The sequence below is a fragment of the Balaenoptera acutorostrata genome, chromosome X, assembly GCF_949987535.1.
Source record: "Balaenoptera acutorostrata chromosome X, mBalAcu1.1, whole genome shotgun sequence".
Taxonomy (NCBI): Eukaryota; Metazoa; Chordata; class Mammalia; order Artiodactyla; family Balaenopteridae; genus Balaenoptera; species Balaenoptera acutorostrata.
This window is the reverse complement of record NC_080085.1, coordinates 27,131,173-27,157,433: the sequence shown is the minus strand read 5'-3', so window position 1 is coordinate 27,157,433 and position 26,261 is coordinate 27,131,173. Positions and strand designations below refer to the sequence as shown.

Here is a 26,261-nt window from a genome sequence, read left to right as displayed (position 1 = left end):
ACACACAACCAATCTTGAAACCCCCTCCCCCATGAAAATACAGTATACTTTCGGACAAATGGTAGTAATGTTTCAGAAACAGCTTTTTTCCCCTCAATCAGAAGCTATGAAGATGGACATAGGAATCTTACAGATAAACTCTTAGTTTTAGTGAGTTCTAGTGGTTCTACTGTCTTTGGAAATGAGCGTGTTGACGAGAGTTTTTTTGTTGTTATAAGCACATGTATAATAGCCTCTTGAGTATAAAGTGTATTATAATATTTCCATACTTAGTTACAGAGCTTCACTATTCAGGACCGCTGTGGCTGAAACATTCCCTTCCCCCCGCAAATACATAGGAAGGATTTGCTCCTTTAGGTACTTGACTTTCCCAGTGATTCTACAAAGAAAAGAATAGGTTCTTTCACATATTCCTAGGAAGACAGCTTCACTCTTTGAAACCCTTGACCAAGTGCTTTATCTTTAATATAAATGCTCAGATGTGTTTTAAAGTTTTAATATTTAATTACAAGGTGTAAGCATTTTGCATGTTGACATCACATGGTTTACCCCTAGGAAGGAGAAAAGAAAAGCAATCCCTAATAAATATTTCTCCATGACTTTTTTGTTCCCCTAGCATTCTAAGGGATTGTAGCTCTTATTATATTCTGCCTGTTATATCATTTTAAAAACTTTTGACACCTGCTAATTTAATGGGCATTCCCAGTTATTCTGATAACATGTCCTAACAGCATAATATCTTGCATTATTGGTAATTAAAATAACCCATTTTGCTTATTTTTCATCACTTTTGTATTTAGTTTTTCGCAAAACAACATGTTTTTATCAGAATAGGATTTTATTGTCTTCCTATCATAGCAGATATTTATCTTTTACTTCATGTAGTTGAAATCACCTGAGTAACTGGGTTAATAGCTGTGCTGTGCTGAAAGATTCAGTACCCATGCCTCTGGAGTCTAAACTCTATTTTTTTACTGTACATATATGAAAATAGTAAGGAAATTCAGAATCTCAAGGGAAGTAGCGGCTTCCAAAAAGCTTTATTTAACTGAAAAATAGGGCTCTCTTCACATTTCAGAGTCTCATGTATGCCCCTGAAAGACCTAGGGAGTAGGCTGGGCTGGAAAGGTCAAGGCAGAAGGAAACAGAGTTGGAGGAAGAATGGAATCCATTTGTTTCTGAAATTTTCATGTACTAGGTTAATAGCTTCCTTTGATCTAGAAAAAAAGACAAAAAGATTTCTATATAAGTTTATATAGAAGACCTCTATATAAATCCTGGCTTTATCAATTATGTTTCTTATAACCTTGGGAAAATTATATAACTTCTTTGTGCCTCAGCTTTCTCATGTATAAATTGGGGGTGATATCAGTACTTACCTGGGAAGATTGTTTTGAGGAAAGAATGAGAGAATTCTGGTGAACATAGTGCCTGACAATTAATAAGCATTAATTAAAATTAGTACCGTTGTAATTTTTACCAGCCTTGACAAGACTAAAATCGTGGAGATTGCTTGTTTAAAAGGTTGATTCTTAGTTTCCCTTACCATGAAAACGTAGAAATAAAATATTCTCAATGCTTTGTGATTAAAATATGGTAGTATTTGTATGAGAGAACATAGTGTAGTATTATAGCCCCCCCACATTATATGCAGATTTTGTTTATATGTGGCCATATTGATGTCACCACTTTACCTGACTATTCCTTGAAAAACATACAGGACTTCTTAAACATGCCCTCTAATGGATTAGGGCCATTTTCTTGGTAATAACCAGTCAGAACGATTAACGTGAATAGCAGTTCTTAAATGTTGGGCTTGATAATGACTTTCCCACAATTGCTATTTTGGGTCCTTTCTTACTAGCCTGAGGAAATGACAAGATTGAGAAGCATGAACAGACAACTCCAGATAAATGTTGACTGTACACTGAAAGAAGTTGACCTCCTTCAATCTAGAGGTATATAGACTTGATTATTTGGTAAACCATAAGTAATAGTGTGGTGTTTTAAGCTGCTTAAATAGCAATCATTTTGGTTTTACAGAAACAATGGATAAAAACTCTTTCTTAAAAGATCACAGTCCTGGTAAAGAGATCCCTTACTCCATGGTCATAGATCAGATTTGAGTGATCAAAAAATAGTATTACTTTGGCAACTTCATCATTAAGTGCTTACCATTTAGACTGTTTTATGTTGTTACTCTGTATTTATCCTCTTTTAGTCATTTACTGTGAATATTTTATAAATTGCTGGGGTTTAATTCTAAAACTTAGTAGATTTGTATTATGTGATAGTCATCTAAGATATCTGTAAAAATAGGGATCCCAAATCAGAACATCAGATTTCTCATTTTAAAAATAAATTTCATATGCGGTTTTTTATGTTATCTGTTACATGAAAACATTCAACTCTATCTTAGATATTTTGTTTTTGGGTTTTTTTTGGCTCTCTTATAGAAGTGTACTACAGTAGAAGCTCTCTTAATTGACTTTGATTTACCCAACTCACCAGGTTAGAGATATTCTTCATTTTCCTCTGTAAAATACACAGCCAGGAGGCTGCATTCTGGCATGTCTCTGTACTATTGCTCTCATCAGCTGAATTGTCTGCTTACCAAGAGTCAGTTGTGCCTGTTTTTAAACCCGTTTAAATTACAGAAGTATTGTAACTGGCATAATGTTTTCAAAACTGACATGAATGCAGGAGAAGCTGCTCTTTCTATAAAAGCCATAGGCAACTGCTTTTTAAAGACTCAAAGGCAAACACTTAAAAAAAATATATAGGGACTGTGAATTAGATATGGGTGAAAACAACTGAAAAGGGTTGCAGAGGTAAATCAAAAATCTAAGAGGATTCTATTCTCAAATTAAATGTTCTTAAAGTATCTTTTTTGCTCCATTCTAAAATCAAAACAGGGAATTATAGATCAGGGTGCAGCAAACTAGCCTGCTCTCTGTTTCTGTAAATAGTTTTAGTGGAACATAGCCAGACTTATTTGTCTGCATATTGTCTGGGGCTGCTTTTGTGTTTCAACAGCAGTTGAGGGCTTACAACTGTATTTACAGGTCCACAAAGCCTAAAACTTTTATTATCTGGCCCTTTACAGAAAAAGTTTGCCCATCCCCACTTTAGATCATCATGATGGGTGTAGTTAATTTAAGAAAGACAATATAGAAGTCTGGTCAACAGATACATAAAGAAAAGGTCTTGGTCCAACATTAAAATATTGCTATGTTTATATGTTTCGTTACATTAAAGTTGGCCTGGGCTTCCCTGGTGGCACAGTGGTTAAGAATCCACCTGCCAATGCAGGGGACATGGGTTCGAGCCCTGGTCCGGGAAGATCCGACATGCCATGGAGCAACTAAGCCCGTGCGCCACAACTACTGAGCCTGCACTCTAGAGCCCATGCTCCGCAACAAGAGAAGCCCCCGCAATGAGAAGCCCGCGCACTGCAAGGAAGGGTAGCCCCCGCTCGCCGCAACTAGAAAAAAGCCCGCGCACAGCAACTGACCCAGCGCAGCCAAAAATAAATTAAATAAATAAATAATAAAGTTGGCGTGTAATTTTTCTTAAGAATTCCGTTTTAGTCAGCCACCCCTCCCCCACCGCCACTTACTGTTCTTAATTATGGCAGCTAAGAGAGCTTCTACTGTAAAGTACCCCGTTGCCATTTTAAGGCAAGATTATACAGTAGAAGCAGGGGAACCAAAAAGATACGGAACTCTGTGAACAATAGACAGAAGCACATTTCCATGTGAAAGTTGAGCAATCTGGTTGGGTACCCTTGAAGTTATTTTCAGAAGCCTAGGGGACTCTACAGCCTAGTAGCTTTAAGCAATGAAAGAACTACTGTGTGGGGGTTAGACAAACTATTGCTAGGATATTAGAAGGTTGCATCAGTTTTTTTGCTTAATGTGTTCTTTGAAGCTAAACAAGAAACACTAAAACATTTAGTTAGGATATTTTTAGTAAGCCTTATGGGATCTAGAAATTAGATCATCAGCTGTAACTTAAGTAATTGAAGAAATACATATGCAGCATCTTAAAGCATAAAAAGATCTAATTAATAAATAGCATTGTGGCTTTCATGAGCCATCATAGGAATTATTTTCAGAAAATTATTTAAAAATAGCATATCTAAATGGATTAAAACATTTGTGTATAGTACCTGCAAGGACAACTGTTCGTTATTGAGGTTTTATAAACGAAGACCTGTGTTTTTGGTCTCTGTTGGGCAATAAAGAGGTCTTTTTGGTGCTTAAGCAGTTCTAAATCTCCCTTCATAAGGGGTCCAAATATATCCATTTTATACTAAATTCTACTCCTCCATCCTCTGGAAAAATTTTATACTGAGTTTTCAGCCTAAATTTTTAAGCCAGAGAAGGAATCTAGACATTTTGGGGGGCAGGGCATTTAGATTAGATACAGATCAGTGCACGAGTTGATGAAAAGCAGCTTCGTTGTTGGTTTTGGTGAGGAAAACTTTTGTTGGGGGAGAAAATTAGTTCTAGAAATCAAGAGATCCAATATATTTGAACTATCAGTACCACATATCATCCTCTGTAAATAAACATGTATACAGTTTAAAAGCTTAACTGGAATTATGCAGAACTGGCAGATTGCAGTGATGGGTTCACAGATGTGAAGGTAGGACCCAAAGTTGGCATTGGATCAAAACTGACCTTGCAGGAGTCATGTCAGGAGAAGGGGCTGAAACAGACACTGTATCAGGGAGTGAACATTTTGAGAGAGGTGAGATTGTTCTGTTATTCTGAAATTGGCAGCATATCATCTTTTATTATTGATAAGTCTGTAGGCAACATTTAAGATACTCCTTTTCTTGAAGATAGGAATCCCTGAGCTGCTGATATCATAACAACTTGATTAATCTTTGTAAATTTATGTTTAGCTTCTTCCATACTTGAATTTATAATGGATAAAATTTTAAGGTTAATATGAAAGACATAAACGTGAGCTTTCTCATAGTTTTGTTCATTAAAATCAAAACAAACAGAGAAAACAGTTCAGTCATCCTTTCATTTCTCTTCTTCATTTACCTCCCTATGTGCGCCACATACTTAATCCTGTGTAAAGAGATGAGCTTTATAGTTAGAAAAATGTTCCTTTAGGTGATACACTGTAGAAAGAAACTGAAGTGGTAGTTTGCTTGGGTATTTTCTCAAAATGGTAAAACCATTTCAGTGGGAGAAGGGTAGGATAGTATAATGAGTTTTGAAACCCTGGAAAAACAGTTCCCCTTTTTACATGTTTTATTTCCATATTTTCAACAAAAAATTCAAATAACAGGAGAGAGAGTCCTAAATGCCTGCTGATTTTATCTTCTTTATAGGTAACTTTGATCCAAAAGCTATGAATAATTTTTATGACAACATAGAGCCTGGTCCAGTTGTACCACCCAAGCCACCTAAAAAAGGTAAGTAGGGAAATGTCACAGACGTCATAGAAATGAATATGAAAATTCTTTGGCAGTTCACCTAAAAAGCTGAAGAAATTTCCATTAGAGATAGCATTTTAAAAGTTACCCTATTGATGTTACTGTGGCAATAATGAAATGTCCCGAAACCTTAATTTCTAAAAAGTACTAAAGTTTAATAACTCCTAGAGGTCAAAGGTAACAAATACAATATACAATTTATTTTTTAAAAAATAACTTGAAAAACTTGTTATTTTGTATAGGTGATTTACACTGTTATGTTAGTTTCAGGTGTACAGTGAATTTGGTTCTGTTATGATATATGTATACCCATTCTTTTTTCAGATTCTTTTCCCATGTAGGTTATTACAGAATATTGAGTAGAGTTCCCTGTGCTATAAGTAGGTCCTTTTTGAGTATCTGTTTTATATATAGTCGTGTATATGTTAATCCCAAACTCCTAATTTATTCCTCCCCCACCATCTTTCCCCTTTGGTAACTGTAAGTTTGTTTTTGAAGTCTGTGAGTCTGTTTCTATTTTGTGAATAAGTTCATTTGTATTATTTTTTTAGATTCCACATGTAAGTGATACCATATATTTGTCTTTTTCTGTCTGACTTACTTCACTTAGTATGATAATCTCTGGGTACATCCATGTTGCTGCAAATGGGATTGTTTCATTCTTTTTTATGGCTGAGTAATATTCCATTGTATATATATATATATATATATATATATATATATATATATATGTGCCACATCTTCCATACCTTCTTTATCCATTCCTCTGTCGATGGGCATTTACGTTGCTTCCATGTCTTGGCTATTGTAAATAGTGCTGCGATGAACATTGGGGTGCATGTACCTTTTCTCAAAGTATGGTTTTCTCCAGATATATGCCCAGGAGTGGGATTGCTGGAACATGTGGTAGTTCTATTTTTAGATTTTAAAGGAACCTCATACTATTCTCCACAGTGGTTGTACCAATTGACATTCCCACCAACAGTGTAGGAGGGTTCCCTTTTCTCCACATCCTCTCCAGCATTTATTGTTTGTAGGCTTTTTCATGATGGCCATTCTGACTGGTGTGAGATGATATCTCATTGTAGTTTTGACTTGCATTTCTCTAATAATCACTGATGTTGAGCATCTTTTCATGTGCCTCTTGGCCATCTGTATGTCTTCTTTGGAGAAATGTCTATTTAGGTCTTCTGCCCATTTTATGATTGGGTTGTTTGTTTTTTGATATTGAGCTGCATGAGCTGTTTGTATATTTTGAAGACTAATCCCTTGTCAATTGCATCATTTGCAAATATTTTCTCCCATTCTGGGGGTTGACTTTTTGTTTTGTTTATGGTTTCCTTTGCTGTGCAAATGCTTTTAAGTTGAATTCTATTCCATTGGGAGTTTTTTTGTTTGTTTGTTTTTATTTTCATTACTCTGGGAGGTGGATCCAAAAACATACTGCTGTGATTTATGTCAAAGAGTATTTTGCCTATGTTTTTCTTCTAAGAGTTTTATAGTATCTGGTCTTACATTTAGGTCTTTGATCCATTTTGAGTTTCTTTTTCTGTATGGTGTTAGAGAATGTTCTAATTTCATTCTTTTACATGTAGCTGTCCAGTTTTCCCAGCACCACTTATTGAAGAGACTGTCTTTCCTCCACTGTATATTCTTATCTCCTTTGTCATAGATTAGGTGACCATAGGTGTGTTTCTCTGGGCTTTCTATCCTGTTCCATTGATCTATATTTCTGTTTTTGTGCCAGTACCAGACTGTCTTGATTACTGTAGGTTTGTAGTATAGTCTGAAGTCAGGGAGCCTGATTCTTCCAGCTCCGTTTTTCTTTCTCAGGATTGCTTTGGTTATTCAGGGTCTTTTGTGTCTCCATACAAATTTCAAAATTTGTTGTTCTAATTCTGTGAAAAGTGTCATTGGTAATTTGATAGGGATTGCATTGAATCTGTAGATTGCCTTGGGTAGTGTGGTCATTTATAACAGTATTGAATCTTCAAATCCAAGAACACGGTCTGTCTTTCCATCTTTCTGTGTCATCTCCGATTTCATTCACTAGTGTCCTATGGTTTTCAGAGTATACGGTCTTTGGCCTCCTTTGGTAGGTTTATTCCTAGGTATTTTCTTCTTTTTGATGCGATGGTAAATGAGATTGTTTCCTTAATTTCTCTTTCTGATCTTTCATTGTTCATGTATAGGAATGCAACAGATTTCTGTGTATTAATTTTGTACCCTGCAACTTCACCAAATTCATTGATGAGCTCTTAATAGTTTTGTGGCATCTTTAGGATTTTCTAAGTATAGTATGATGTTGTCTGTAAACAGTGACAGTTTTACTTGTTCTTTTCCAATTTGTATTCCTTTTCTTTCTTTTTCTTCTCTGATTGATTGCTGTGGCTAGGACTTCCAAAACTATGTTGAATAAAAGTGGCGAGAGTGGACATCCTTGTCTTGTTCCTGATCTTAGAGGAAATGCTTTCAGTTTTTCACCATTGAGAATGATGTTTGCTGTGGGTTTGTCATATATGGCCTTTGTTATGTTGAGGCAGGTTTCCTCTATGCCCACTTTCTGGAGAGTTTTTATCATACATGGGTGTTGAATTTTGTCAAAAGCTTTTTTTGCATCTATTGTGATGATCATATGGTTTTTATTCTTCAATTTGTTAATGTGGTGTATCACACTGATTGATTTGCGTATATTGAAGAATCCTTGCATCCCTAGGATAAATAAATCCCAGTGGATCATGGTGTATGATCCTTTTAATGTGTTGTTGGGATTCTGTTTGCTAGTAGTTTGTTGATAAGTTTTGCATCTATGTTCATCATATTGGCCTGTAATTTTCTTTCTTTGTGACATCTTTGTCTGGTTTTGGTATCACGGTGATGGTGGCCTCATAGAATGAGTTTGGGAGTGTTCCTTCCTCAGCAATTTTTTTGGAACAGTTTGAGAAGGATGGGTGTTAGCTCTTCTCTAAATGTTTGATAGAATTTGCCTGTGAAGTCATGTGCTCCTGGACTGTTTGCTGGGAGTTTTAAAATCACAGTTTCGATTTCAGTGTTTGTGATTGGTCTGTTCATATTTTCTAATTCTTCCTGGTTCAGTCTTAGGAGATTGTACCTTTCTAAGAATTTGTCCCTTTCTTCCAGGATGTCCATATTTTTGGCATAGACTTGCTTGTAGTAGTCTCTTATGATCCTTTGTATTTCTGTGGTGTCCATTGTAACTTCTCCTTTTTCATTTCTAGTTTTATTGACTTGAGCCCTCTCCCTCTTTATCTTGATGAGTCTGGCTAAAGGTTTATCAACTTTGCTTATCTTTTCCAAGAACCAGCTTTCAGTTTCATTGATCTTTTCTATTTTTTTCTTTGTCTCTATTTCATTTATTTTTGCTCTTATCTTTATTATTTCTTTCTCTACTAATTTTAGGTTTTGTTTGTTCTCTTCCAAGTTAATTTAGGTGTAAGGTTAGGTTGTTTATTTGAGATTTTTCTTGTTTCCTGAGGTAAGATTGTATTGCTATAAACTTCCCCTCTTAGAACTGCTTTTGCTGCGTCCATGTGTTTTAGATCGTCGTGCTTTTTTTTTCATTTGTCCCTAGGCATCTTGTGATTTCTTCAGTGATCCACTGGTGGTTTTAGTACCATGTTGTTTAGCCTCCACGTGTTTGTGTTTTTTGCTGTTTTTTTCTTGTAGTTGATTTCTAATCTCATAGTGTTGTGGTTGGAAAAGATGCTGATATCATTTCAACGTTCTTAAATTTACTGAGGCTCACTTTGTGCCCAGCATGTGATCAATCCTGGAGAATGTTCCATGCGCACTTGAGAAGAATGTGTATTCTGCTGCTTTTGGATGGAATGCTCTATAAGTATCAGTTAAGTGCATCTGGTCTAATATGTCATTTTAAGGCCTGTGTTTTCTTATTGATTTTCTGTGTGGATGATCTGTCCATTGATGTAGGTGTGGGGTGTTGAAGTCTGCCACTATCATTGTGTTACTGTTAATTTCTCCTTTGAAGGCTGTTAGCATTTGCCTTATTGAGGTGCTCCTGTGTTGGGTGCATAGATATTTACAATTGTTAGATTTTCTTCTGGGATTGATCCCTTGATCATTAGGTAGTGTCTTTCCTTGTCTCTTTTAACAGTCTTTATTGTAAAGGCTATTTTGTCTGATAGGAGAATTGCTACTCCAGCTCTCTTTTGATTTCCATTTAATACCTTTTTCCCATCCTGTCACTTTCAGTCTGTTTGTGTTCCTAGATCTGAATTGGGTCTCTTATAGACAGCATATACATGGGACTTGTTTTCGTATCCATTCAATGTCTCCTTGTTGGAGCATTCAGTCCTTTTACGTTTAAGGTAATTATAGATATGTATGTGCTTATTGCCATTTTACTAATTGTTTTGGATTTTCTTGTACGTCTTTTTTCTTCCTCTTTTGTGTATCTGTTGTAGATTTTTGGTTTCCGATCCTCATGAGTTTTGTTTTTGTTTTTAAATTTTTATTGGAGTATGGTTGATTTACAATGTTGTGTTAGTTTCAGGTGTATAGCGAAGTGAATCAGTTATACATACATATATCCACTCGTTTTTAGATTCTTTGCCACTTTCCCATATAGGCCATTACAGAATATTGAGTAGAGTTCCCTGTGCTATATATAGTAGGTCCTTATTAGTTATCTATTTTATATACAGTAGTGTGTCTATGTCAACCTCCCAATTTATCCCTCCCCCCCTTACCCCTGGTAACCATAAGTTTGTTTTCTACATCTATCTATAACTCTATTTCTATTTTGTAGATAAGTGAACTTGTACCCTTTTTTGAGAATTCACATATAAGTGATATTTGTCTTTCTCAGACTTACTTTGCTTAGTATGATCATCTCTGGGTCCATCCATGTTGCTGCAAATGGCATTATTTCATTCTTTTTAATGGCTGAGCAATATTCCATTGTATATATGTGCCACATCTTCTTTATCCATTCCTCTGTCGATGGACATTTATCCATGTCCTGGCTATTGTAAATAGTGCTGCAATGCACATTGGGGTACATGTATCTTTTTGAAGTATGGTTTTCTCCAGATATATGCCCAGGAGTGGGATTGCTGGATCATAGGGTAGCTCTATTTTTAGTTTTTTGAGAAATCTTTCTTACTGTTTTCCACAGTGGCTATACCAATTTACATTCCCTCATTCCTTTGGGAGAACCTCTGCCATATAATTATTTTTCAGTTTGTGGGTCTCCCACCTGGTGGGTATGGGATTTGATTATATGGTGAAAGTGCCCCTCCTACCATCTCTTCGTGGCTTCTTCTTTGCCTTTGGATGTAGAATATCTTTTTCGGTAGGTTCCAGTGTTTGTTTTTTGTTGATTGTTGTTCAGCAGTTTGTTGTGATTTTGGTGTCTTGGTGAGAGCAGGTGAGCTCAAGTCCTTCTACTCTGCTATGTTGTCTCCCTGCCCCCAGAATAAGTTGAAACTGTATATAATATAGTTAACATTATAAATTTACTCAGCATTATAAAAACTATAGTTCTAAAAGATAATTCTTACAGTGTAATGGGAATTTTAAAGGTCTTATTTTAGAATGGGAAGTTTGATCTGCAGTAGATCTACGATTATTTAATTGACTGACAGGCCACAAAAGAATCCTTGTGTACTCAACAGGCAGGCATAACAATTAGATTGGGACTAGGTGTTTTCTCATCAAGGACAAAGTAAATCCTACATAACCAAGATTTGGAGGAATCACTTTTGCATAGTTGTTATTAAATCATTTCTGTGTAGTATTAAAGATATCAATCAAATCTTTTCTTTTGAGTTTTATGTACCAAATGTATAACTGGCATTTCAGTATCTTAAAAAATTAATCTTTTTCTTCTCCATTCTTATAATTCTCAAGACTGAGATGAAGTATGCATTTCATATCTTAATCCTCTTTGGTTTAAAGAACTCAAGGTAGGTTGATCATGAGGACATACAATATTGGAGAAGGCCTTACTTAAAAAAAAGTTACCTAAGGGTGTAACATTTTAAAATCACATCAAACTGATTAATCAGAGAATTTAAAATTCTACACAAATAATGTTACCTAACCTAAATTACTTAGTTTGGTTGAACAGCTTTGTGTTCAACACTCGGTACAGAGTGTTTTAAAAGTATTTCATTTATAGGTGGCAATGCAGTACATGTTCTTTTTATTGTTTAATACTGTTGGGTTGGCCAAACAGTCCGTTCAGGCTTTTCTATAAGATGTTACAGAAAAACCCGAACGAACTGTTCGGCCGAGCCAATACTATGGATGTTTTGACTGCTCTACATTTAAAATAGCCTACTGCTGTCTAAAAATGGTACAAAGAAGAATCTTAGTGGATGACTACCAAGTACCAGATTTGTATCTACTAAGGAAGCATTACCTAGTGGTAATCCAGTTAATTGATTCAAGGGCTGTGGGAGGAATCACCCTGTTTAAGGGATATGTCCACTGTGAGCCACCTTATTAGCATAAACTCTATGGTCTGAAGGGCCCACCGTAATTAACAAGGACACTCCTGTCTCTTGAGAAATTGCAAGATTTTAGAGGTTGTCTTCCAGGAGCTGGGGACAAAGCTAGAGCTTTCTTTGAGCAAGGCCAAATTCTTTTCTTTACAACAGTTAAAGTAGTGCTTAGAAGGAAATTTATAGCCTTAAATGCTCATATAAGACAAGGAGATCTAATGTCAGTGACATAAAATTCTACCCTAAGAGTATAGAAAAGAACAAGGTAAGTGAAAGAAAGAAAATATAAGAAACATCAATGAATGAGACAGAAAATACAAATAACAGAGAAAGGCATCAAAGCCAAAACTTTGATCTTTGAAGGATAAACAGAAAATCAGTAAACTCTCAGGTTGACTGATCTAGAAGAAGAATAACAGATTACCAAAATCAGCAATGAAAGATTATCTCTCTGTTAAGGGAATGCAGTGAACATCTTTATGCCAATAAACTCAACACTGTAGATGAAATGGACACATTCCTTGAAAAATGTATCCTACCACTACTGAGAACAAGATGAAAAGGGAAAATATAACTAGTTATATATGTAATTAAAGAAATTGAATCCATTATCAAAAGTTTTCCCAGAAAGAAAACTTTAGACCCAGATGGTTGCACCAGTGGGTGAATTCTATCAAATATTTAAGGAAGAGATAATGCCAATCATCAATCATACAAACTCTGAGAAAATAGAGGAGGAAGGAAAGCTTCCGATTTTCTTTATGTAGCCAGCAGGACCCTGATTCTAAAACCCGATAGACATTACCTACCTCCCCGAAAGAAAACAAAGTTACAGATCAATAACCCTCATAACATAAAAAACTTAATAAAGTACTCACTATATAAAAAAAGATAGATAATACATCATGACCAAATTGGGTTTAGCCTCAGGAATGCAATTATTAAGAAAGTAAAGGAGAAAAAGCATATGATCATTTCATTAGATAACTGAAAAACATCTGATAAAATTCAGATGACATGATTATTTGCAAAGAAAATCTAAGGATACCAAAAAACAACTGTTAGAACTAATAAGTGAATTTAACAAGGTTTTGGGATATAAGGTCAGGATCCAAAAACCATATTAGCCAACAATTGGAAAGTGGAAATAAAAGGATAATTACAATACCATCCAAAAAATGACACTTATTAATAAATTTAACCAGATATGTACATTGAATATTATAAAACACTGCCAAAGAAGACCTAAATAAATAGTAATAAACCATGTCTGTTAATAAATCAATTTTATTAAGGTACCTATTCTTTTCATATTGATGCAATACCAGATTTAACTGTTTTTTTCTTTTTTTGGTAGAAATTAATAAGCTGATTCTGAAATTCATATGGAAATGCAGAAGACCTAGAATATCCAAGTGGAATATAGATGTTTATCTGAATAATAAGTGTGATAATTAGAGTGAGAGAAAGAAGGAAAGACAGAAAGGGAGACTGAGAAATCTTTTTGGACTAAAAGTTAAGCAACGCAAATGTGTGTGTAATAAGCTCCCTCAGCTGATTCAGAAAGTCGTCGTTCCCCCCCCCCCCCCCCCCGCCCCCAACCTTGACATTGGTAACTCATAGTGGCGAGAGCACTGACCTTGGTGTGGTACAACTTGAGCACTGGTCCTGGTTGTCTTGGCCACCTGACCTTGTTCAGATCCAGAGAGGTGCTTCTGTACAGGGTTGTTGTAAGAGTCAGTGAGGAGGAGGTATGCAATGCTATAAAAGTGGTTAACAGATCTAAGAAGTAGAACTTTACCTTATTCTATTCTCTGGAGCCTAAGATGTTCACTCTGCTTTTGTTTTACTCTGATAACAGTGTTTAAATGCCTAAGCCCCATGCTTAGGATTGTGGAGCACTGATTTCCAAAGGTAGGTTGTACTAGAGGACTGCTTATGGGCTCAGAACTGATTACAAAATATAAGATCTTTCTTTGGTTCTTAAGGGTAAATCATATGAAGTCTGCCATTTTTTTGTTTTTACTTAATACAAAACACTACTTACTAACTACCTATAAATTAATAGAAACAGTATTCTAGCAAGAAATTGGTGTGCCTGCAGTCCATGTTGTGAAGTGTCTACTGGGCTTTTGCACACACAGGTAACTGGAATTTATGAAAAGATTGGGGAGTATGTATTATCAGTATATAGTATTACTTTGAGTTGGTTCTGATTTTTCAATTACTGCTATTTTTGTTCTTTATAAAATGCTATGGTTTACTGTTAACATTAATGCAATGTGTTCTTTGGTTAGCCTTATATGGGTAGTGTACTTGAAACCCATAATTTTCTAGTAACTACTGCTTAATCAGGGAATTGCTAAAGTATAATCTCCCAAATTTGGGGTTCATATTGACATTTAATTATACTGAGTTTGCACCCCTAACTCACTAGAAAGTGGGAAACTGGTGAAATAAGTCATTTATTCCAAGTAATTAGAGAGGATGGAAAAAGTGGATACAACCTTATCCACTGCTCTGGATAGGTTGTAAAAGCAGTATTAAATATGGCACTTGCCTTCATGGGAGAACGAAAGGTAGCATGAGGTAATAGAGAGTAAATACTCAACTGTGTGTGTTCTGGGAAAGGTCCTTGTGAGCCTGTCCGCTCTTCTAATGAACAGCTTGATCCCTTCTTCCTGGCTCTGCTTCTTCTCATGCAGACTCTTCAGACACCTGCACAGTTGAGAGGAAAGCCCGAAGAATTAGCGTGACCTCCAAAGTACAGGAGGACATCCATGACACCCAGGCAGCAGCTGCAGATGGTTTGTACTTGTGTGTCTGGAGTTTGTGCAAAATGTCCAAACACACGTGTTAACCCATGTAGAGTTCTCATAAGTAAAGGCCAACCTTTTTTTTCCCTTAAGAAATTACTCTCTACTGAGTTTCTAAGGCTGTGCTGTCCAACAGAAATACAGTTGAAGCCACGTACATAATTTTAAATTTTCTATTAGCCAAAGTAAAAGAGAAAAGTGAAATAACATTTCACTATGAAATCAATATAAAATTAGTGAGGTATTTTATTTTACATTCTTTATTTCATACTAAATCTTCCAAATATGGTGTATATTTTACACTTAGAGCACATCTCAATTCAGAGTGGCTGCATTTCTAGTGGCCACCATATGGGACAGATTCCTCTAACAGTATCTAGAAAACAAGGCCAAGTAAATAAATAAAAAACAACTTGAACTTGAAAGTTCTGGACTTTACAATATGTTATCAAACGCAGATTAATATTATAAGAAAAGTTTGTACTCTTAACAGAGAGATAACCAAGTTCAGGTTTTGCACCACTTTCCCTTTAACATTAAGTTTATGTACTCTTTTAAGATTTCCTCTTAGTGTACTTTTTTTTTTAACATCTTTATTGGAGTATAATTGCTTTACAATGGTGTGTTAGTTTCTGCTTTATAACAAAGCAAATCAGCTATACATATACATATATCCCCATGTCTCCTCCCTCTTGCGTCTCCCTCCCACACTCAATTAAATTTGATCTTAGTCCTGACCACCCACAGAATTCCTTTCTAAAGATTTTTTTCTCACAAACCTTCTACAACTTTCTATATTTGTATTAATTTCTCCCTTATTTTCTTTCCCATTTAGAAATAACCAGCTTTATGACAAAATTACTTTCTATTCCCTTAACAAAACATTTTCATTCTTTATGCACCTTCTTTTTCCTTGCATACAAGGATGTTTTTCCTTACTAGTTTTTAGTACTTACATATTTCAATTAGAATTCTTAACCTTAAAGCCTTAGTTTCTAGCAAAAGCTAAGAAGTAATTATGAACTGTTTGCCAATCAGGAAATGCTGGTATGACGAACTATGAACATATCCTAATCTCTTTCTTTAATAACCTAATTAATTTCTTTCTTTAGTGGGTCCCAAGCCATGTCCAGTGAACTCAGACTTGCTTAGCAGCTAATGTTCTAGTATCTTATTTGGAAATGATCTGAATATTCAGTGAATTCCCATCGCTTAATTTAGCAGTTTCAAGTTACCAAAAATCTGGAGAAACTGTTCCGTGTAGGCAGTCCTAAAACATTATTCCTAAAGAGTTCACCTAAAAACTCTCATCTCATTTACCTTTAAAGTTTCATCACATCAACTTATTTTCTTGCTGACAAATTTTGTAACAGGAGTAGTAACATCTTATTTGACTTCTAGTCAACCTAGGTACAATAAAAGTTCATGTTGATGACTGTATGGTCTGTATTCATTAAACCAACAAACTTAAACTTGTTTTCATTCATTAAAATTAATCCTAGATCATGGTCCTGAAATTCATTTGTTTTGTTTTCTTTTATATTTCTGAGTATTTATATAAGCGCTTAATTTCATTGAAGCCAATTAAATAGAGCTCTTTTATAGACTGTAGGTATGTGGTGTTACCAAAATCAGTACATATATACATACATCCAAACACTCAAACAGACACAGCGACCCAGTACTTCCCATGCCAAAATTTCAGCCATGAACCAGGTACGATAATATGAAACCCACCACTTACACAAAAGAGTTTGGATTCAAATTGGGTTTCTGGCAGATTGAACAAATCAAGGTCACCTATTTAGATGGTTAAACCTTTTTTACTAATATTTATAGAGAAGACACTTAAGATTTGTATTTGTCCTTGACAAGCCAAATTCCAAGTTACCTAGCCCCCCTTTATTTTCTCTTATTGATAAGAGTGAGTTACCTTTGAAATTTGCATTTTAAAAATGGCCTAGATAAGCATTCCTGGAGTAGACCAGCTAGAACTTTGGCATCTCAAAGGCATAGGAGGAGAAATGCAAGCTTCTCCTAGGTGGACTTTGTTCCTTAAGGCCAGATCCACCCCGCCCCCGACACTACTACAAGCCTCTTAAGATAAATAGGGGAGGGATTTGGGAATGGTAAATGATTGTGGGCTTTGGATTGTTCCTGGAGCTACACCTCTGGTCCTGGAAAAACCTGATTTGTAAAACAGGGACAGCTGTTTTTAATTTCTCAAAGAATGGCGTGGCCACCCTAATGATATCAAAGGATCGACATAACCATCCACCCTATGATAGAATGTTTTTTATGAACTGTCACACCACTTATAAGTCATTATGATTAAAAACATGCATATTGTGGAGCTGAAAGTCTCATGGAAGAAGGCACACATTTAATCAATGTTTGATATAGTATGGCTAGTACTATGGGGGGTGGGAGTCATGGGCGGGCTGAACTTGTGAGGGAAAACTTAGGAGGTAGAACTAATTTAACATGCTATATAACATTTCTCATTTTTTTCACTTGGCTGGAATATAGCATAACTATCCACTATCTAGAGATAACGAACTTGGAAGGTAGTCTGTGCTGGACTTCTGTCTACTTCTTGTAGGAAAAAAGTAAATTGTTGAGAACAAAGTAGAAAATATATCATAAACTTACTATTTAGTTCTACATTTCTAGTCGCTATGTATACTACTTGGCTTTCTCATTTCACAATACCACTTTCCTTGCTTTTGGGGGGTAATTTTTAATTCCCGTTTGGATTATACTTAGAAAAAAATTCACTGTATTTTCTGTTTTCTCTCTTTTATTCCTAACTGCTCTCAGAGCATCCAAGTAGCTCCAAACAGAGTCCTCGGACACAACCCCGAGATGAAGACTATGAAGGGGCTCCATGGAATTGTGATAGCTGCACCTTTCTGAACCACCCCGCACTAAATCGCTGTGAGCAGTGTGAGATGCCGCGGTACACTTGAATTGCCAAGAGTCTGCATTAGGTTGAGAGTGAAACTTTGAGCACCCATTAGAAGCAAAGGAGACCTGGGGAATCTGTACATCTGCCCAGCCTTTTCATTTCAGATAACATGGTGGGGGGGGGGGGTGACAAGGCAGCCGCTTGTGCTCAATAAAGGAAAAATGGGGAGGGTTTTTTCCCCCTTTCTTAACTCACTGCAGAGTTAGAGATAGAAAGGGATACTTGAAATGGGGAAAGGATTCACTCCTGAAAGAATGTACACAGAGAAGTCAAGAGCTCTTCTGTGCAACCCCAATTGTTAAAGTTACTGCTGTTAAAGTTACTTATAAAATAAGTTACCCTTATTTTATAAACTAGAACTTTGATTCATGATGTGACATGTTACAGTTTATGCAGACAAACTGTGAATTGCCAGAGCAGACTTACCTGGTCACAGCTCTCTGGAAAACCCAGGCTCCCCAGGCTTCTTCCTGTTGCTTCCGACAGAAGAGAAGGACAGGGAAAAGCAACCAGAGGATGTTTTTCTGGGGGGGGGCAAAATAACAAGGGTATTTGTAATTGCTGCTTTTTTCAGGGGTAATTTCAAACACACAAAATGTTTTAAAATGTGATTTGTAGCAGTCAGGAATTAGGCATATCGTGCCCTTTGTTCGAAAGTACAATCGGAGGTAATAAGATCCCTTTTGCTTGTACAGTGATTCATCAAGCTATACCAACACTGGTAACTAAGACCTAATTACGCCGCATAATAGATATATTTTTTAAGTTACTGCATGCTTTTATTAGGCCACTGGTTTTTAAAATAACAAGTCCTTACAAATTATGATTTTATGAATGACCTTCTGGTAAAACTGCGCTTTGCCAATAGCACAGTGAATGTATGCTGAATGTAAATCCATTCCAAAATCCACTTGGAATCTTGAGCTCAGCTGTGGTTCTATAAGAAATGTTTGCAGTCCCTAGAGCCTTTTTCCCCTCCTTCCAATTTGCGACGAGTCCATGATGTTTACAGCACAGATGATACTTTGTGCCATAACCCTAACTTAGCTGAAAAAAATTAATATTAGTTGTTCAATAAAGATATATTTGCACATATGTTAACAAAATAGTGTGAGGAAAATTATAGTTGGCCAATATAAAGTTGCACACTGCATTATTTGGGGAGGAAGAGAAGGCTAGTCAAGAAACACGACTGAGAGAAAGGTGAATACAACGGACTTTGAAACTAAGAACTTTTAAAATGTAACAATACTGTATTCAGAGATGATATTGAGTTTGTTCAGACAGTTCAGGTGATACTAAAGCACTCCTTATTTATGAAACTAGAACTTTATAGGGTGTAAATAACTGAAGACATACAAAATCACTTACTAAAGTGCACCACTAGAAAATTATTAATAGGACACTGAATTAAGGTCTTTACCATCGTTGACTTTTCTTCCAAGCTCAGAATTGGATTTTGGAATCTTCCCCCTATTTGGGTAAATATAAATAGCAATAAAATTGGTAGGTTTCCTAATCCTAAAGGATTTTACCTCAGGTTATAACCTGAGGAGTATATACTCTCCCATACCAGCTGTCCCCCTTCTCTCTCTTCTCTCCTTTCTCTCCTCTATCTCACACACACACACACACACACACAAGCTTCAAGCTGTCATTGTATGCTAATTTAGCAGTAATCTCTGGCAGACCTGGAAAAGACAAGCTGCACTTAATAGCATAATGAAACCAAAGGCATAATAACTTATCATAGCTTATCATCAAAATCATAATTTCACACTGTACCTGCAGCTTTGAAAACATTTTTTCATATGTGGAAAATGTCCTGAAGAATATCTACTTGTTTCACAAAGTCAGCGTGGCTATGTAATTACACTGATAAAACATCTCTCATATAACAACTGTGGCAAAACTGAAAATAAAGGTGAGAAAGCAGATGGGCTTAAAAGCATTGACCCGAAAACAGCATTCATTCTTTAAAGGCTTTCGTAGTAGCACTGGTGTCTGTCAGTCTCCAATAAGTCTATCAGTCCTCCTGTTCTGTAATATGCCGATGGTTTTGCCTTTGTATGGTTTCGTATCTCTTTAGTGATGGTCAACCCCACTTGGTATTAAGTAACAGTTTAGGGGGAAAATACATATATTGCTTGATGTTCTAGCTAAAGGTTTACCCAGTATTCTTAGTGATATGCTGAAGTGGCAGCAATTAATTTGGCAGTTGTCAGTTGAGAATGAAAGTAGCATGTATGAAAACAGTTTGATGCTTTATTAAAACCATGTAGATGACTTTAAAACTATTGCATGAACATACATCCAGATTACTGAACTGCTATCACACAGTAGATGCATGGTTCCAGTCCTTGGGTGATAGATCTAGTAAATCATTGTTTTCACCTGCCAGGAAAAATGAGAAATCAGTCTATTTGATAGGTGTAGAGGGTGGGGTCTGAGACATCAGAGATTGATTTTTAAGGAAGTTTTGTATATGTTCATTTCTGGTTGTGCTCAAGTTTCATACGCCAACATAGGCTGTATTCAGTTTTCAAAATAAGCAAAATTATTTGACACTGATAAATTTGATATATTTAACTGTGTCCCATATATAGACTACTTCTTGCCTATGACAAGTTTGAACAAGAATTCAGTCAACTTTCAAGATGCCTTTTCAAAAGGATCTGGCTGCTGAGGTGCCTATGCTTTTAGGATCAGTTGGTACACTTCTTGTTTCTAGTAAAAAAAAAAAAAAAAAGGTTTTTTCTTAAAATACAACCAGTTTGATGTATCTGGGAACACACAGAGCTGACTGTACATTTTACATTATTTCACTGTTTTGTAAACTGGGTTTTTAGAAAGCACCTTTGTCATTTTGTTAAAGTACATTGCCCCTTACATTTTGAAGTAGTTCTTAAAAGTTTAAAGTGGTAAAAGAGGAGTCAGAAACTTTCTAAGCATTGTAAAATGTTTCAAATAATGACCTTGTTTGAGAGAGTACAGAGGCACGGCAATTTAAATAAACAAAAGAAATGCGTTGTAGAAAAGGTAGTTTTAGAGCAGATTAATGATGGTGGGGAAAGTGTTGCTAATTTGTTTATTTCCCTGAAGAAATGGGAGTGTGATGAGCAGTTTAATAACTTTTAAGGAGCTGGTCTCAGTTTCAGTACTTATTATAAGAGATCAATGTTTCCTTCAGTTTTGACATTGCTTTGTCCCAGTTATCTAGGGGGTTCATATTCCAACTTTCTGTGGCAACTCGATTTTATATAGTATTTTAAAAGGTAATTGTAATGTTTTTGACAGTATAAACAAAAAGCAAGAATATAAGGCATAGAAAAATTGTCCTTTGAAAATATCAGTGATGTACCCTGGAATGTGAAGATGTCCCCTTATAGTTTAAATTGATTTATTTTAATATTGTAGTCATTGTCCAGACTTTGAACGAGTTGTTACAGTGTGTGTCTGTATATCCGTAGAGAAAAATGACAATTGAAATGTTACTTTAAAATCAAAATAAATTTGGCACTGTCTGTTGCACCACTACTGTATCTTTCTGAAAGAATTATTAACAGTATTTTCTTATTGTAAAAGGTAATTCTGATGATGATTTCATTCACCAGATGTGCGTTTTTTTTCTGTTATTTGCGTCCCCAAATATTATTTAATACAAGTAGATTCTGCATGGCTTGAGCATTCAGAGATTAATAGAATGACGACTCAATTTTAATTTCTAAAGCCATGAAAAGTGGCTTTGACACTGAACAATTCTGAATTTTTGTTTATAATGACACCCAGTTGTCCATGTTTCCCCACTGTAAAAGATTTGCTCAATTTCTTCCCTAAAACAGCAAGAACTTATTAAATCTTGTAAATACCATGTCTCTCTTACATTTCTGTGTGTGCTGTGAATTTAATTATTTTGAGGCGAAATTGTACAAAGGCGTTTTAAAAGGCTATGCATGCATCGTACCTCCAAACAGAACATATTCGGAAAGTCAAAAATTCCTGAGAAATAAATTAATAAACTAAAAGCAAACACTACATTCTGCATCCTTTCTGTGTAATTAGAAATGATTTACAATATCAAACCAGTCCTAGTTCCAATACTCATATATTTCTGGACTGAAATATGCTGTCTTAGAAACCTAATCTTTTCTGTTCTTCTATTAGAACATGTAGTAATGTTAGATTTGGGTTATTAAGTATTAGTACATTACTCTAACTTAAAAATTGGGTGAAAGTATAAATAAGCAAATTTTATATAAAAGTGGGATATGTTAAAAATTTACATTTTTCATTCCACTTTAATATATGTCACTTACCAAAGAATGAGTGATTTTCTTATATCTTTATGTCATCTGTAGTTAGGTTTTCAAAGGGAAATAATCACCTTCCTCTTGCTAGGGTCTGTAGTCACCCTTCCCAACTTGTGCACAGAAAATACTGCAGAAGAATTATGGTAGATAGTATTTTCAATGATTAGGCATATTTAAAGTCAAAATCACTCCCACTACATTTTTTAAATATAAGAAAATTTGCAAACATACAGAAGTACAGAAGAATCCTGTAATCCCCCACTCACTCATTACCCGGCTTCCAAAATTATCCAGATATAAGCAGACTTATTTCATCTATATTCTCATCCACCACCCCCACCATTATTTTGAAACAAACCCCCAGACATCCTAGCAACTCATCTGTAAATAAAATTTTTTACGTTTATTAAAAAGCACCATCTATCACACCTTACAAGATAATATCAAATATCCAGTGTTAAGTTTCCCAACTGGTCTCACAGTTTTTTTATAAGCATGTCTAAATTAGGGTCTAAATAGAATACTTGACATTGTTATGTTTCTTACATCTTTAACCTGCATATATACTTTCCCTCCTTCCCTCTCAGAAGTTACAAGGAAACTTCACCTCATCAAGTACTTCGTTACCCTCCACCACATCTTAGTGTAAAGTAACACATAGAAAGAACATCAAAGATAACTTTAAAAATAGTATGTGAAGTATTTTTTTATTGTCTTCCTTCCCTTCTCATCACTTCTCACATCCTGTGTCGTCCCTTTTAAACAATCTGTTTTGAAATAGAAAATTACTTCAAATCTGGTTACCACAATGGTGATTCGTTGTGCTGCTCATTTTGTTAATTAGGCATCTGTGAGAACTGCATCATCTGTCTGTAATCCCACTACCCATATAATGATTTCTCTTCAGGTACTGACCGCGCAGTTGCCCACATGGAAGTGTGCTGGGTGTGGTTTGTCTCCTACCCCAATTCCTCCAAAGACCTCCTGACTTGACTTTGGCCTATTGGCCTTTTTCTAGGACACTATCCAGGTGGTGTTTCGTGACGGAGGTTTCAAAGGTTTTAATAGGGTACATAATATGTGGGTGAGATTCTGGTTCGCCAGTTCCATACTCTTAGAGCTGTCAAATCATCTCACTAGTCCTGCCTTTGGAAAAGTGGTGGGTGTGCTTTTGACCAGCCTCTCATGATGTTCTAGTGGTAAGAAAAAGAGAATGCAGGAAAATCAGGTGATGCAGCCTAGCTTCCTTCGGTTTTTTTATTTTTATTTTTTATTTTTTTTTACAGATTTTTTTTTTTTTTTTTAAAGAAATTCACGTTCTTTTATTTATTTATGACTGTGTTGAGTCTTCGTTTCTGTGTGAGGGCTTTCTCTAGTTGTGGCAAGTGGGGACCACTCTTCATCGCGGTGCGCGGGCTTCTCACTATCGCGGCCTCTCTTGTTGCGGAGCACAGGCTCCAGACGCGCAGGCTCAGTAATTGTGGCTCACGGGCCCAGTTGCTCCGCGGCATGTGGGATCTTCCCAGACCAGGGCTCGAACCCGTGTCCCCTGCATTGGCAGGCAGATTCTCAACCACTGCGCCACCAGGGAAGCCCCTTCCTTCGGTTTTGCACTGTGATTCGGGAGCAAAATGCTACTTACTATATATTATATTACTTCCTTTTGACTTGTTTATGCATTTATTCTCTTGGGGACTGAATCTGTTTTGAGGTAGTTCTATTCCCTTGATCAAGAACCACTAACATAGCCATTTCTAAATCCCATCCCCCAATTATGACTTCTTTTAAGTCACTAAAAATAGTCTGCTTTGGGTGTACGTGATTCAAAAAAAAAGGTCTTTATTTGAAAGGCATTTGGGGTTGGGGGAGGAGAAAATTGGATTAGTGTATTGAAATAGCTTGCATTCCCTCTACACTTTCCTACACTTTCACAACGAATGAAATGGTCACAGCTGGCAGGGGTACTGCTATTTCAAGATTAGAATTTGAGTTTTCCCAAATTCTACTGAAATAACTAATGAAAACATTTTTAAGGGTTGGAGAACAGGGAAGGGTGCTCTCAGGGGGTAAGAAATGACAGGATGCAGATGGGGGGGGTGTGTGTACTGAGGGCGGTAGCAACCAATATCACAAACCCACAGTTCTAGCTGCCAGTGAAGGTTAACCTATAAATCAAGTCTATTGGGCTCCCCAGCGGAGGCCATGAAGACCCCCAAATTCTGAGCAGCAGGCAAATAGAAGGATCTGTGATAGTCAGAAAGCAGGGAGACTGCGGCAACTGCGCTCTCTCTCACTTGCACCACAGATGACTAAATAAGAAAGGTACTTAATACAACTGGTTTGGCCACATTGATAAGGAGCGTGATGCACCCAGTAACTTGAAGCTGCCATACGAGCATGGAGGAAACACTTCCTTAGCCTAGCTCAAGACTCCAGGGAGCAATTGCTTTATTTTTATGGAATTGTAAACTAAAAATATAGGTAGTGAGATTTCACAAAACTGAGTCAATAGAGAAACTATTCTAGAATTCAGAGGAAAGGGATAGAGATGAAGAGCTAACACATAAGAAATGTGAATTCTAGATCCAGGAGATGCAATAAGGCATACCACAAGGAACGAACACGGTAGATAGGGAAGAAGCAAGAAATATAGAAAAAAGAAACATGGGGATGAGAGGGTTTAAAATATCACCTATCAAGATAATAAAAGGTGACATCAGAATTCTCCTAAATTTTGTGTGTAAAACTTGAACACATCTGTCTAATTTTGACATGCAAAACAGACAAAATAGGAAATAATATAACCGGCAGTTAAATCTCCATATAATAAAATTTTGTATCTCATGTGAACTAAATGTTTTTTCAAATGTCCACCAAACATTAACAAAAAAAAAAGATATCCAGAAAACCTCAATTTTTAAAACAATTATACAGGCCACATTCTTCTAATTGCAAGACTATATCTTTAAAAATTACTGAATCAAATCAAGCCACCTAAAAGGGGAAGAAGAAAAACTTCTAAAGCTCTTGATTAAAAACTGGAATTAAAAAGATTTAGTTCAGGCAAATCCTCAACAGGAGGCTTTAGCAAAGATGTTATCTCAAACTCAAAGGAAAGCTTTCAACTCCCAGAAAACAGGGCAGAATAAAAGAGTATGATATCTCAGTGATGTTTTAGAGAATGCATCTGTTGAAATATTTCTAGATGCAAATAAATTGTCCACACTTGTAACAGAACAAGTTGCACAAAGAAATAATTCAGAACTTGAGTTGATGAAATACATTTCCAGTACTAGATGTCTTTGTGCAAACTCTTAACAGTGAAACGAAAATGTGAAAAATCACAGTTCAACTATACTCTGAGAGAAAACACACTGTATTTAATATAGCCAGTGTCAAGAATCCTTACGAGCTGGAAAGCTCCAGGAAAGAGCTGGATCAGAGGTCTTCCAAGGGCAAGCTGATGGGTAACATGTATGGAAAAGTGGTTTTACAAGCCAGCAGCTTGAGAAGGCACGTGAGTATACACACAAGGGGGTCAAACTCTACCTCTGCCACACGTGTGGAAAGGTGTTCACCCAGTATAACCAGCTGAAAACTCATGTAAGCAAGCCACATAAATGAATTATGTGATAGAGGCTTTTTGCTCAAAAACGCCAAGTACTCATCCGCAGTCGCATTCACTGTGGTGAGAAAAAACCCTTTAAGTGTGATGTATGTAACTGACCACTTACAACTTCCACAATTTCAAGATTCACAACATGGACAGATAGTGGAGAGAAGTCATATGTCTAAGATAGGAGTGGACAAAGATTTGCCCGTCCCAGCACGTTGACCTCTCACAGTCGCAGGTTTACTGAAGGAAACCCTTACAGGTGTCATACCCACAAGGAGGCATGTGCTGTCTCTAGTTCTCCTATCTCACACACTGCAAACATGCAGGGGGAAACCATACAAAGGTGGTTGTCTCTGGGAAAACTTCAGCTCGAAAACTTACCATCTCATCAATAAGAAAGGTCATTTATTATGTAGAAGTACTTACAAAGCTATTAAAAATGTAAAGAATCATAAAATGCAAGTCCAGTCTAGGCAAAACTCGATATTCCAGTGCTAGATTCCATGTGGAAACGTCCTGTACTGGAAGCTATGGATTTGAGGCTTTCTGAAATGACTTTACCAGATGATAATCAGTGTCCCCCATCAGATGCTTGCTGTGGTTAG

At 36.2% G+C, this 26,261-nt stretch overlaps 1 protein-coding gene, 1 long non-coding RNA gene and 1 pseudogene across 3 annotated transcripts in view; 2 read left to right on the top strand and 1 right to left on the bottom strand.

The window, feature by feature from the left end:
- The window catches only part of TAB3 (TGF-beta activated kinase 1 (MAP3K7) binding protein 3), a 114,733-nt gene extending 93,121 nt beyond the window's left edge, over window positions 1-21,612 (top strand). For both annotated transcript variants that reach the window (XM_057538396.1, XM_057538395.1), the window contains 4 exons: window positions 1,865-1,958; window positions 5,354-5,437; window positions 14,652-14,753; window positions 17,583-21,612. In XM_057538396.1, the coding sequence (XP_057394379.1) occupies window positions 1,865-1,958; window positions 5,354-5,437; window positions 14,652-14,753; window positions 17,583-17,731 (429 nt within the window). In that variant the 3' untranslated portion in view covers window positions 17,732-21,612. The remainder of the gene's footprint in view (window positions 1-1,864; window positions 1,959-5,353; window positions 5,438-14,651; window positions 14,754-17,582) is intronic.
- LOC103003568 (uncharacterized) lies at window positions 1,072-18,234 on the bottom strand. Its single transcript, XR_003622707.2, has 4 exons — window positions 18,157-18,234; window positions 14,559-14,664; window positions 13,586-13,661; window positions 1,072-1,217 (listed from the first exon to the last, which is right to left on the bottom strand). It is a non-coding gene; the product is annotated as an uncharacterized LOC103003568 (long non-coding RNA).
- LOC114236861 (myoneurin-like) lies at window positions 20,388-26,261 on the top strand (annotated as a pseudogene).